Source organism: Leucoraja erinacea, chromosome 4 (genome assembly GCF_028641065.1).
Source record: "Leucoraja erinacea ecotype New England chromosome 4, Leri_hhj_1, whole genome shotgun sequence".
In the NCBI taxonomy this organism is placed as follows: Eukaryota; Metazoa; Chordata; class Chondrichthyes; order Rajiformes; family Rajidae; genus Leucoraja; species Leucoraja erinaceus.
This window is the reverse complement of record NC_073380.1, coordinates 79,406,531-79,419,932: the sequence shown is the minus strand read 5'-3', so window position 1 is coordinate 79,419,932 and position 13,402 is coordinate 79,406,531. Positions and strand designations below refer to the sequence as shown.

General features: G+C 44.1%; 1 protein-coding gene across 3 annotated transcripts in view; it reads left to right on the top strand.

Annotated features, from left to right (window-relative positions):
- The window catches only part of enpp2 (ectonucleotide pyrophosphatase/phosphodiesterase 2), a 97,054-nt gene extending 85,459 nt beyond the window's left edge, over positions 1 to 11,595 (top strand). For all 3 annotated transcript variants that reach the window (XM_055634611.1, XM_055634609.1, XM_055634610.1), the window contains 2 exons: positions 5,012 to 5,165; positions 8,238 to 11,595. In XM_055634611.1, the coding sequence (XP_055490586.1) occupies positions 5,012 to 5,165; positions 8,238 to 8,408 (325 nt within the window). In that variant the 3' untranslated portion in view covers positions 8,409 to 11,595. The remainder of the gene's footprint in view (positions 1 to 5,011; positions 5,166 to 8,237) is intronic.
- Positions 11,596 to 13,402: the final 1,807 nt, after the last annotated feature.

Sequence of the window (13,402 nt, the reverse complement as noted above, 5' to 3'; positions counted from 1 at the left end):
GACTGTGTGTGCAGAGTGACTGTTTAGCAGCCTCACAGCCTGTGGTAGGAAGCTGTTTAGCAGTCTTGTAGTCCGGGCTTTGATGCTTCGATATCTCTTGCCTGATGGCAGGAGATCCAGGTGTATGTGGAGGGGGTGCAGTTTGTCCTTAGCAATTCTCTGAGCTTTTTGCAGACAGCGGCTCTGGAACAGTTCTTGTACCGAGGGTAGGGAGACGCCAATGATCCTCTCTGCTCCCCTCACTACCCTCTGCAGAGCCTTCCTGTCCGAGCAGTTGTAGGTGCAGTACCACGTATTTATGCAGAACGTGAGTACAGACTCCACCGTGCCCCTGTAGAAAGTCCTGAGGATGTTGGTGGGGAGTGAGGCCTGTTTTAGTTTCCTCAGGAAGTGCAGTCGCTGATGGGCCCGTTTGACGGTCCCAGTGGTGTTCCCGGACCAGGTGAGGCTGTCTGTAATTTGCATACCGTAATTTGTGCCCATCTAATCACATTAGATGGACACAAAATGCTGTAATAACTCGGCTGGCCAGGCAGCAGGAAAGAATGGGTGACATTTTTTGTCAAGACCCTTCTTCAGATAGGCAGTGAGTCTATTTTTACTCATTAAGATGCTTAAGTTACAAGTTCACAAGTTATAGTAGTAGAATTAGGCCATTCGGCCCATCGAGTCTACTCCGCCATTCAATCATGGCTGATCTCTGCCTCCTAATCCCATTTTCCTGCCTTCTCCCCATAACCCTTGACACCCATTCTAATCAAGAATGTGTCTATTCCTGACTTAAAAATATCCACTGATTTGGCCTCGACAGCGTCCGTGGAAATGAGTTCCACAGATTAACTGCCCTCCTACTAAAGATGTTCCTCCTCACCTCCTTTCTAAAAGAGCGGCCTTTAATTCTGAGTTAATTCTAAGTTAGGGAAGCTAAATATTTGGATGTGGACGTGAATCTGGGTGGGTTGGTTAGTAAAATTGCAGATGACACCAAAATTGGTGGAGTTGCAGAAAGTGCGGAAGATTGTCAAAGTACATGAAGCAGCTGGAGAAAAAGCAGATGAAATTTAATCTGAGCAAGTGTGAGGTGTTGCACTTTGGGAGGTTGAATGTAGGGGGCAAGTATAAAGTAAATGGCGAGACCCTTTTAACAGTATTGACGTATAGAGGTATCTATCCAAGGCTACAGCTCACTAAAAATGGCCACACAAGTAGGGTGTAACGAAAGCATATGGAATGTTTGCCTTTATCAGTTGGGCATTGAGTGTAAGAGTCATATTGCAGCTTCATCGGACTTTTGTTTGGCTGGATTTGGAGTATTGTGTAGAGTTCTGGTCACCTCATTACAGGAAGAGTGTGGAGATGTTGGGGACAGTGCAGATGAGTTTTACCCACAAATGCTACCTGGATTAGAGAATATTCGCTTTCAGGCGAGGTTAGACCAACTTGCCTTGTTTTCTCTGGAAAGTCGGGGATTGAGGGGGATACCTGATAGAAGTCTGTACAATGATGAGAGGCATAAGTAGGGTAGACAGTCAGAACCTTTTGTCATGGTGGGAATGTCAAAGACTAGAAGGCATGGCTTTAAGTTTGGTTTAACTTGGCAGCATGTTCGGCACACACATTGTGGACCGAAGGGCCTGTCCCTGCCCTGTACTTTTTTACAGTCAAATTAAGAGGGAAAAGTTAAAGTAGAATTACTACTTTTCATTTTAAGTTTGATAAACAGATCTTTATTGCATGGTTAAAATACACAATGTGCCAGAGTAACTCAACTGGAAAGGCAGCATTTCTGGAGAACTTTGGTGCTACGCTCTCCGCCATGGACCGACAACTGCAAGCCCTTTTAAGCATATTTTTTGACACCACCCTTTCACTAAGGAAATGGAACATGTTGTACCTATAAATGTGCCTGGTTAATATTTGAAATTATAGGTCATGACTGAGTGGAAAAACAACATTTGAAGTTTTCCATCTCAAAAAATCAATTCTGGGCCGAGGAAACAAACCGAAATGTAAATGCTAATTATGTCAAGACTTTAAAAAAAGAGAAAACCTGGAGAGGATCTCCAAGTGTTTTTAAAACCAATCTTGTGAATATTAAGTAACTTGATAATCAAAGAGCTTTATTAATGTAACATTATTCAAGCTTTTGGGATTGTAGCAAGTAGTGTTGCCAACTGTCCCGTATTAGCCGGGACATCCTGTATATTGGGCTAAATTGGTTTGTCCCGTACGGGACCGCCCTTGTCCCGTATTTGGCTGCCACTACTCGGGTCGAGGGGACTGTCAGATCAGAGCGCCGCGTCCGGTCCCGCCTCACCCATCCCGACGTAGTGCAGCCCATGGAGTGCAGCAACAGTGCTTCGCCCATGACCCCGTCGGTCAGTAGCCCGGCCAGCTGTTCGACCTTCGGACCTTTGCTTACTGCTGACACCACCACCCCTCCTTCTCATGGCCGATCATCAGTTCATGAGTTGGATGGGGTGCCGGACTTTGCGCGCAACGTCGCGCGGCCCGGGCCAAAACTCCTCAGCTGGCCGCTGGCTGGGCTTTGTGTGCAGTCCAGCACCCGGGCCAACTCATCATTCACCCAACCACGGCCGAGTCAGTCAATGAATTGCCATTGGGAATTTGTCCCTTATTTTGACCTTTTGTTCCTTATTTGGGAGTGAGAAAGTTGGCAACCCAAGCAGCAAGTGTGCTGAAATCAATATTTATATGTTGCTGCAAGCCTCAGCAGTTATATTCCTGGATCTGCTGAAAACCTAAGATTCAATTATATAATTTATATCTGCATGTTTACCATTAATTGACGGGTACTTCGCTGCACAAACATTCATAAAATTTAATGGCGTGTCACAGCCACTTGAAATATTTACATATTTAAACTACGATTTAAATGTTCCAGCATTCAGGGGGAAAAAAAGAGGAAAGGCTATTGTTCACTATTGTGTAGGACTTGCATTTTCACGACCTTCTTTGTCATTTTGAGTTCTTCTGTTCTTTTGGAAAATTCCATTCAGCAAAATGAATGAAAGCAAATATGAACTGGCTACTCGCTTGCAGTTATCTGGAACCTGATGCTTATGAACGCTGGGGTGCACTGTCAAATATTTACAGACAAATAGTCAGTAAAGCCAATAACTCAACCTTAGTATTTGTCAGTACATTTTAGTGAGCATATTAGCAGCCCTGCGTACATAATGTTGAACTCATTGTATCCTTGATGAGAGAATCCATTTCCACCAAGAATTCAAAGGGGGCATTGCATTCAAACTATGCCAACACTGAAGAGAATCCAAGTCCACCGTGGGGGCTTGAGCAACATGATACAACACTGATCTGGAGTTGGTCTGCAGTAAAGGGCCTGCCCCACTTAAGCTATTTTTTAGGCTAGGCTGTCGCCACATGGTCGCCGGGGTGTTGCCCTGTATGGTCGTGAGTAGTCTCCTCATTCGCCCAAAGAGTCGTAGCGTCTTTCTGGTCACCGCTGGATTTTCATGTTGAATAATATTTGGCGACAGTGGGCTTCACGCCAATGAGCGTAGCTTGACTTCTCCTGACGTAGATGCTGTCGTAGGTTGTCGCCAGTGCTGACTTTGGTGAATCCCATTGGCGACTACCTACGTCAACCTACGTCAACCAGCGACAGGTACCGGCGACTGAATTGTCTTCAATTGTCTTCAGTTGTCGCTGACAGGGTCGTATCTTGTCGCGGGTTGTCGTAGGTGTGGTCGTAGGTGGACGTCCTAATGGGTCACTGGTTGTCGGTAGCTTGACGTCGACTAGGAAGAAGGTTGTTGTAGACATTGTCATGGACATTGTCGTAAGGAGATCCAGTCGCCAGCAGTCGCCTACAAAATCGCCTAACTGGGACAGACCCCTAAACTCTAACCAGTGACGGCTCCTGGAGCCAATATCACCACATTGATTTTAGTGCATTTGGCAGTACCCATCACTTTTCAACCTGGGCACCAGCCAGGGAAAGTATAGGTTCACCAGCCTTGGTTTGAAAGATTACATAACAATTGATAAAGCATAATGGAGCAATTTCATCGTGATTTATTAAATTCTGAAACATTTTGATGGACCGAGGAGCCAATGGCAGGAATCATCTAATTATTTTAGAGAGTGCTTGCTGATGCACTGTGTACCCCAAGAGAGCAGAATTATCCTCTACACCCTTGGCAGAGAGCAGTGGCCCGACTGATTCAGCAGGGTCACAAGCAACATTACAAAGAAAAAGCAGCAGATGATGTTTAGGGTGGGATAAATACAGCAGCATCCATAGTGAGTATGAGAAAGGCAAATCCATATTTTTTTTTTCCTTAAAAAAACCTATGACCGGGTTTTAAAAAATCCTCCCAAAAGGATTGATGTAAGCAAACCACTAAAATTTGGGCGGTCACGGTGGCGCAGCGGTATAGTTGCTGCCTTACAGTGAATGCAGCGCCGGAGACCCGGGTTCGATCCCGACTATGGGTACTTTCTGTTTGTACGTTCTCCCCGTGACCTGCGTGGGTTTTCTCCGAGATCTTTGGTTTCCTCCCACACTCCAAAGGCGTACAGGTTGTAGGTTAATTGGCTTGGTAAATGTACAAATTGTCCCCAGTGGGTGTATCTCTAAACTAAACTAAACTAATCTAAAAGCTGGTGCACAAGTCCAGAAAGCAATCTAAAAAGGCCATTGTTATTCACAGGGCTGAATTTCAGAAGTAACACTGTATGTTTCAGGCATGGTCAGGTGTTATTTGGGTACCAGCCAGAGAAAGTTCAGGTTCATCAGCCTTGGTTTCAAGGATTACATAACAAATATAACTGCATTACCTAAAAGAATAATACAGCTAAATTGACCAGCGACTGTATATTGTAGGAATATAAGGGGAACTGTTGCTGTCTTCACAAAATTCAATCTGAAATGCCTAAAGGTATTTGTAGCTCCTCTTAAAGAATGCACATTGGTATGGGAAAAAACAATGATGTATTTCTGTTTTGGTTTTGGTTTTTCTTTTAGACTCGTTGATGCATCGATCCCAGTACCAACCCATTACTACAGCATTATTACCAGCTGCCTGGATAGCACCCAGCCTGTGGACAAGTGTGATGGGCCACTCACTGCTACATCATTCATTCTGCCCCATAGACCTGATAACGATGAGAGTTGTAACGTAAGTATTGTGTAGATGGCAGTGTTTCAGTGTGGCTCTGCCTGTAAGAGGATGGCATTCTTACGTCTCTCTAAACAGGTCGCTGAAATGCTTTCCTCGTTTCACTTTGCCTTAATATCCCAGGAGCCATCACTGCCTAAAGGACTAAACCCGAACCAGCCTATCCGCTGATACAGCCCTTCTTCTTACCGAGTCCACACACAAGATTAGAAGTTGTTCAGCCAAAGCTGAACGCACTTCTCAGCATCTGCATACAATGATGTCTTTCTTGTGCGTGGTGGTGGAAAGATTGGTGGAAACAGGGCCGCGACGTGAAAGCTCTTTCCTTGGCCCTGATACAGCCCTATTGATGGTCCATTGCACCCTGTAGTTATTTCTGGGAGTGAGTAATGAGTGTTGTATGCTGTCCATGTGCAGCCACTGTATATTCTTCTGCTGAATGTAAATGGCCTGTCCCACTTACGTGTCCTTGGCACGCAAATTACACAACCTCGTGGTCGCGTTGAGGCGCATGGGCATCGGGGCCGGTCCCACTGAGAAGCGGGAGAGGGGTATGTAGTTGTGGGAGCGATATCACGTGGGGCTCCGAAAGTTTTGTAGCGAACGAAATCTTTGCGTGCCAACGGCCTGTCGCCTTGTCTCCACAGCCTTCTTTGGCAATGAGTTCCACAGATTCACCACCCTCCTCATCTACTTCCTAAAGTAACGTCTGTTATTTTTGAGGTTCTTCTACTAGTGGAAGCATTCTCTCCACATCCACTCTATCCAAGCCTTTCACAATAAACAACATCACTTGCTGCTCTGTCAGGTCTTCATCCGAGGCAACATGTTTAGTTTATTTATGAACAAGTGTAAAGAGCTACAATGAAATGCTTGCTCTCCATGCTATCCAGTTAAATCATTCTATACATGAATACAATAGATCCTATTCTGGACCAGCACACAGAGGTCCATGTTCTGACACCTTGCAGCTTCCAAATCTCTCAAAAGTCTGATCTTGCTCAAAGTTATTTGCAAATTATTTTCTTCTCACCTTAAGGAGCAATGTCTTGGCCTTGCTCAGTTCGATGCTGTTGACTCCTTCTGCTGCCACAGACTGCATCCGATCCACTCAGTCATGCAGCTGCTGTGGGACCCCCTGCGGCCATATAGTTTAGTTTTAGTTTAGTTTAGAGATACTGCGAGGAAACAGGCTCTTCAGCCCACCGAGTCCGAACTGACCAGCGATCCCCGCACACTAACACTATCCTACACACACTGGGGACAATTTTACATTCATACCAAGCCAATTAGCTTACAAAAGCTGTACATCTTTGGAGTGTGGAAGGAAACCGAAGATCTTGGAGAAACCCCATGCAGGTCATGGGGAGAGCGTACAGACAAGCACCCGTAGTCAGGATTGAACCCGGGTCTTTGGCGCTGTAAGACAGTAGCTCTACCGCCACGCCTTGAGTATCTAGAAAGGCGCTATATAAATCCCATCCATTATACAACCAGTTCACCCAGAAATCACAGATCCATTGGCTGGAACTCTAAGTAGACGGTGAGAGGGGGAAACGGGATTTCATTGCAGATCCTGTAGTCTTGTGCAAAACTCACAATGCTAGAAGAACTCAATGGGTTAAACAGCATTTGGAGAGGGAATGGACCAGTCCCAACGTTTTGTGTTTGAGCCCTTCTTCAAATGAAGAAGATCCCCTATTCGAATTGTCACTTATCCATTCTTTCACCAGATACTGCCTGACCCACTGAGTTCCTTCAACACTTTGTGTTTTGGTAAGAAAGGGGCTGTGGCTGTATATCTGGATTAGCAAATTGCCGTGAGAAATATGAGCGGATCACGATGGAAGAGCAACCATAGTGAAGCTTGGCAGAGATCTTTAAGAGCTGGCACAGCAGATAGAGAAGTAGCAATAATTAAAATAATGCAATAAAAAGGGGAAAACTGCCCTCAAAGAGACTGGAAAAATACAGAAGGACGATCAGTGCCAGTAACAAGACGACGCAGCCAATGTTTTGATTTTGAACCTTCAAGCAGTTTGAACTAAATGCAAATGAGCAAATCAATAAGGTTAGAAAAAATGGCAAAACATAAACATAGATAGTAGCAAGACGAGTGACTTTTTACCCTTCGAGCTAACATTAAATGCAGGTTGAAATTTTTTTTTCACCTCCTGCCCGCGAGAGACATGGGAAATGGCAAAACGTGGCTGAGGTTTGACCATGCTCACTGTATCATCTGTGTGGAATACCACTGTCCACAATCACCTGTAGTGCTGATTCAACGATGCTCAAGGGTGATTCATTGTCATGGAACTATGGAAGTCGTACTTGCTGCAGATTTACAGGCACATTATATGTAACTCCATAACAAATATGTATACAACAAATTGTCAGTTGTACTAGGTAAATCAGATCGTAATATTGCAAGCTTAAGCCTGCAGTGCAACCTAATGCAATGTCCGCAGTAGTTCGATGCTGAGGTAGCAGTGACATGAGAGCAAGGCCTGGGTGGTCTGGATTTTTGATATTACCTGCCTTGAGGCAGCAATTCCAATAGATCCCTTCAATGGTGGGAAGGTCAATACCATAATGCACCAGGTATATATCCCCACCTCCTCAATCTTTCCACATCCCCAAAGCCTTACCACCAGTCACTTTATTTTATGTTTCATGTATTTTTTATGACTGTTGGGAAATTAACTTCCCTCCTGGGATAAATAAAGTTCTATTGTATCATATCGTATCATCTACCACTTTCTGCAGCCTCCTTCTTGGGCATTCAAATTATCCAAACCAATCTTTGATGCAACCAGTCTTCTCTCCACGCTAAACTTGTAGAAGTTCGATAGACTATTTGGCAACATGCCAAATCTCATCTAACCTTTTGAGGACGTCAAGCCATCTGTGACCTTTCCTTGTGATTGCATTCATGTGTTGGGCCCAGGACAGGACATGAGTGATGAACGCTGCCTCCCAGGAACCTGGAGCTGTTGACTTTACCATGAACAGAAAATATATTCAGAATGAAAGCAAGTATAGCAAACATGAAATATCCTTTTTTTGTTCCAGAGTAACGATGAAGATCCAAAATGGATTGAGGACCTCATGAAACTACACACAGGACGTGTGCGTGATATTGAACAACTGACTGGTTTAAATTTCTACCGCAAGACCAGCAGAGCCTACCCTGAAATCCTTTCTTTAAAGACATTCTTACAGACATTTGAAAGTGAAATCTAAATCTCTTTATTTGTCTTGCAATACATCTTTTATTTACAGGTGTATATTTTTGATACTGTTTGTTTTTTGTATTTATTAATTCAAAACCAGAATATTTTAAAACTGATTCTTTAAAGCTTTTAAAATAATAAGCATGTGCCTCTTTTCCCTCTTCTTTTGTCATTATTTAGATATTTGTCATTTGTGTTGTACTTTTGCAACTTTTATCTTTGCCTAATACTAGGACTAGGTTGCGAGAATTGATAAACTTACGTTGAGAAAAATCCAAGATTACTCAGTACATTGTTCTCTAATTTCTATCTTACATATATCAAAGGTGCGATATGTATATATATACTTCACTATTGCCGTGATGTAGACTTGTATTTATAATTTACTCAGTGTGCCAGAAATATTATAAATTGCAACAAATGTGAGTGTAAAAAGAAATTGTTGACGGGACTCAGCTAGTCAGGCAGCATCTGTGGAGGCGGATGGATAAATTATGCTTTGGGTCGGGACCCTTTAGATTGATGGAGTAGAGAAGAAATGTTTGATCAAAACAGGTGAGAGGTAAGGGTGAGGCAAGTGCTGTCGAGTGATAGGTGCAATGAGGGGTTCAATGACAGACGAGTAGATGGCAGAGAGAAGGGTAGTGATGGTAACCAAGGTAGAGGCTGAGGGGATAAAGGATGGAAATGGTGGAGTTTGATAAGATAGGATGGTGGGACTGAGATATTGAACTGAGATATTGAGAGGGATGATGAGTAGAAGGGACAAAGGGGGAGGGGAAGTAAAATGGGTGATTGAGGGTCATGTGGGTGTGGATGCTGTTTGGGTAGAGGAGGGGGAAGGAGCTGGGTAATGCGACGGGGAAAGAAAGATGTGCACGGGGTGATCTGGAGAATTGAGGAGGAAACTTGCGTTAAATTAGAGAATCCAATGTTCATGCCATTTGCTAGTAAGCTACACATGTGTGGAATATGAGGTGCTATTCCTCCAGTTTGTATGTGGTCTCAGTCTGTCTATGGAGGAGGTCAAGGACATCCTCCTGGGTATGGGGATGGGAAGGGTTGCATTGAAGTGGCTAGCAATCGCGAGCTTCACCTGTCTCCAGTGGATATTTGGCGAAACAGTCATCTAGTCCAAGCTTGGTCTCACCGATGTAGAGGAGATCACATTGGGAGCATCTGGGTAAAACCTTGCCATTGGAGGGAAAAGTGTTTGGGGAGGGAGAAGTGTGGGTGGGAGGGATGAGTCAACCAAGGTGTCATGGAAAGACCAATCTCCAATAAAAGACGGAAGAGGTGGAGTTGGGAAAAAAATTCTGGTGATGGGATTGATTTGGAGCTGGCGGAAGTGTTGGGGAATGATGTGTAGAATGCAGAGGCTGGTGGTCTGAAAGTTAAGAACCAGAGGACTCCATCCCTGATCGGTTTGGGAGCAGGGCAGTGAGGGCAGATCTGCAGGACACCGAAGAGGCAGGATGAGGGCTCCATCAACATCCGTGGGAGTGAGACACGTTGTAGGTAACCACAGGAAACGGACAGTGTCTTCACAAGCAATGGGGAGAGAGGGGGTGCGGTCTAGGTAGCTGTGGGAGTTTGTGAATTTGTGGTCAATGTCTGTAGAGAGTCTGTCCTCTGTGATGGAGGTAAAGACATTGAGAAAGGGGAGAGTGGTGTCAGTGATGGTCCATGTTAATTTGAGGGCACAGTGGAATTTTGAGGTGAAGTTGGTGAAATGTACAAGTTCTGAATGAGTGCAGGGGCAGCTCGATGTTGTAGAGCAAGAGTTGAGGAGTGCCAGTGTCTGAACAAAGTGTTCAAGCAGCCAACGAGAAAGACAGGCCTAGCTGGGGCCTGTGTGAAGGCCCACTAGGCTGTACTTTTGCTTTGGGGGGAAAAAATGAGAGGATTGGAAAGAAAAATGGTTGAGAGTGAGGACACGTTCTGCCAGGAGGAAAAGAGTTAGTTGAGGGAAACTGGCTGGGATTGTCTTCTAGGAAGTAGCAGGGGAACCTGGGGTCTTCCCGATGGGGAATGTAAGGAATTGGACATTCATGGCAAAGATGAGGCAGTTGGGCCAAGGAATTGGAAGTTGTTCAACTGGTGGAGGGCATGCGATGCGTCCGGATATAGGTGGAAGAGACTGGACAAGGGGGACAAGATAGTGAAGATGTAATAAATGGGTTCAGTAAAAAGAGACATTGGGCCTCCAGTGCAGTAATGTTTGTGAGTGTTGGGTAGGAGGTAGAAGCAAGCAGTGTGAAGTTGTGCAACTATCTGGTCGCAGTTTATGGTGGGGGAGTAATGATAAGATCTGTGATCGTTTGAGAGTTAGTGGCCTGGTGTTTGTTGGTGGGGTCATGGTCACAGACAAGATAATATGATGAGCTGTTGCTTTGATTTGTGCAAAATTGATTTGCCTGCTGTAAAATATACTAAATGTAATGTAGACAAGCTTCTACTTACACTTTCATTGACGTTCTCGGCTGAAATGATGTACAAAATGATCTGAGGGCAAAAGAGATGGAAGAAAATAGTGTTGTGGCTGCTTTAATTTTTGGGGATGGGGGGCGGGGTGGGGGGCGGGGGGACGTGGATGGCTGTCTATTTCCTTTGATATTTGATAACCTGTTATTGGAAATATTATGTGTGCATGGAATGGGTAGATATGGCGCATGTGTTGGCAAAAGGGATTAGTTTAAGTAGGTATCACATTTGGCAGAGAAATTGTGGGCTTAAGGGCCTGTTCCTGTGCTGTACCTTTCTGTGTTCTATTGTTCTAAGGTATGATACGATAGAACTTTATTCATCCCCAGAGGGAAGTTGGTCCACCACATAATCTGTGATCAATACAATATATTTGAAATGTTCATTTTCCAAAGAATCTTCTTGGCATTGCAGTAAATCATGAGTTTTTTTTTGCAGTTTATGTGTTAATCCACTTTAAATGGATCAGGCCTGAAGCAGTGGCCAGTTTAGTATAAACTATCCAAGTTCACCACAATCTAAATTCACTTACTAGTTACAGAAATGGTATAGAAAGAGAGGAAAAATAGGCCAAAAATAAATGTAGTTACAATATTCACTGTATGTCGCCATTAAAATTGTAACAAATATCTGTCTTGGTTTTTGAACAAGTGGCAAATATTTGCTTGTTAATTTTGTACACATAATTAAATAACGCTTGTTAATTTTGAAAATGTAATATCAGTCTTGTTTCTGTAGTCCAAAACGGACGAATCAAGTGCAAAGCACAATGTTTTCATGCATCTCAAAGTACCTTGCCTTTAGGAGCCGAGAGATGGTTTGATCAATGAAAAAAAGTTTTAGTCAAGATACTCCATTTTCATTCTGCAGTTCAGAGGTGAGGCCTTGATAAGGCATCAACGTTTTCCTCAGATACAGATAAGTAGGTTTGCTAAGGGTCCTCCTGAAAGTTGTGCCGTGCAACGCAGAGGTAATGTAACTGCAGCGACATCAGCTGATTGTTCCGAATCCCAATTCTTCTGCTCAAATTGAGCCGGGAGGTGAGGAGCCTCTCGTGATTTCACCCCGATACATTTGGTTTTGAAATTGAACCTACAATGACACTACTTTAGCAAAAAAGTCAGGTGCAGAATATGAAAATGTTAACTAAATGAATGTGTTGAAGTGTTGGTAGACACAAAATGCTGGAGTAACTTAGTGGGACAGGAAGCATCTCTGGAGAGAAGGAATGGGTGATGCTTCGGATCAAGAAGGGTCTCGACCCGAAGCGTCACCTATTCCTTCTCACCAGAGATGCTGCCTGTCCCGCTGAGTTACTCCAGCATTTCGTGTCTACATTCGATTTAAACCTGCATCTGCGGTTCTTTCCTACATGTGTTGTAGTGTTGTCCATCTTTGTAGTCCTGAGGAATGTTTCCGAGGATAAAGAATTGCCCAAAATCTGGGAAGATGTGTGAAGTGAAGTATCCTGGATGTGAAAAGTCTGTTTCCGTTTCCTGATAGCTTGCCGTGGGTTTCCTTGCCCTCTCGGGTCTAATTCTGTTCCAGTTAAATCTGCATGAATTCCAGAGGAGGGATTATCATTAAAATAAATCTTGCTGGATAATAGACAATAGACAATAGGTGCAGGAGTAGGCCATTTGGCCCTTCGAGCCAGCACCGCCATTCAATGTGATCATGGCTGATCATCCCAAATCAGTACCCCGTTCCTGCCTTCTCCCCATATCCCCTGACTCCGCTATTTTCAAGAGCCCTATCTAGCGCTCTCTTGAAAGCATCCAGAGAACCTGCCTCCACTGCCCTCTGAGGCAGAGAATTCCACAGACTCACCACTCTCTGTGAGAAATGTAGACTATTCATTCGCAATAAGCTGACAAAAGTGTTTTGTAATTTTGTATTGCTTCCTCCTCATCATTCATTGAAGTATTTTATGGTGACCCAGCAGTAGTGTTGGTACAAATTGTACATGCACTTGAATTGTCCTGACACTATTAGGTAATTTCCATGTACTGGGTCAATAATACAATGGAAACAAATACATATTATGGGAAAAAAACTCTTGATCATTGTATTGTGATAGTATTCAGAACTCAAAGTGCAGTTAAAGTACCTCATTGGGTTGTACTGACGCAGATGACCCCAATTCATGTTTTTTTCTCTTTATGTTGTGACCTGTGGATGAGTGATGAGATAATTTCACATTATTTCTCCACCCCCCCCCCCCCCCCCCCCCCCCCCCCCCCCATCTCCTTTGACCAGAGAACCAGTGCTGCTGATTCTGTGAACCTTCTGATACTCTGGCTGAGCACAATCAGATGATCAGATCTGTGCAACCCCCGGACTCGATCTCAAACCTTGCACAGTGGGCGATTGACCTAGCATTTAATTTATGCAAGCACTGCCCTTCAAAGGATTGAGGATTACTATTGCTCTCCTCCTGATTTGTGATGTTTTGGCGTCCTTCTTCACTTTCAATAACCCATCATTCTGCTTGTTGACTTGTGAGGGAGATTCATCCCT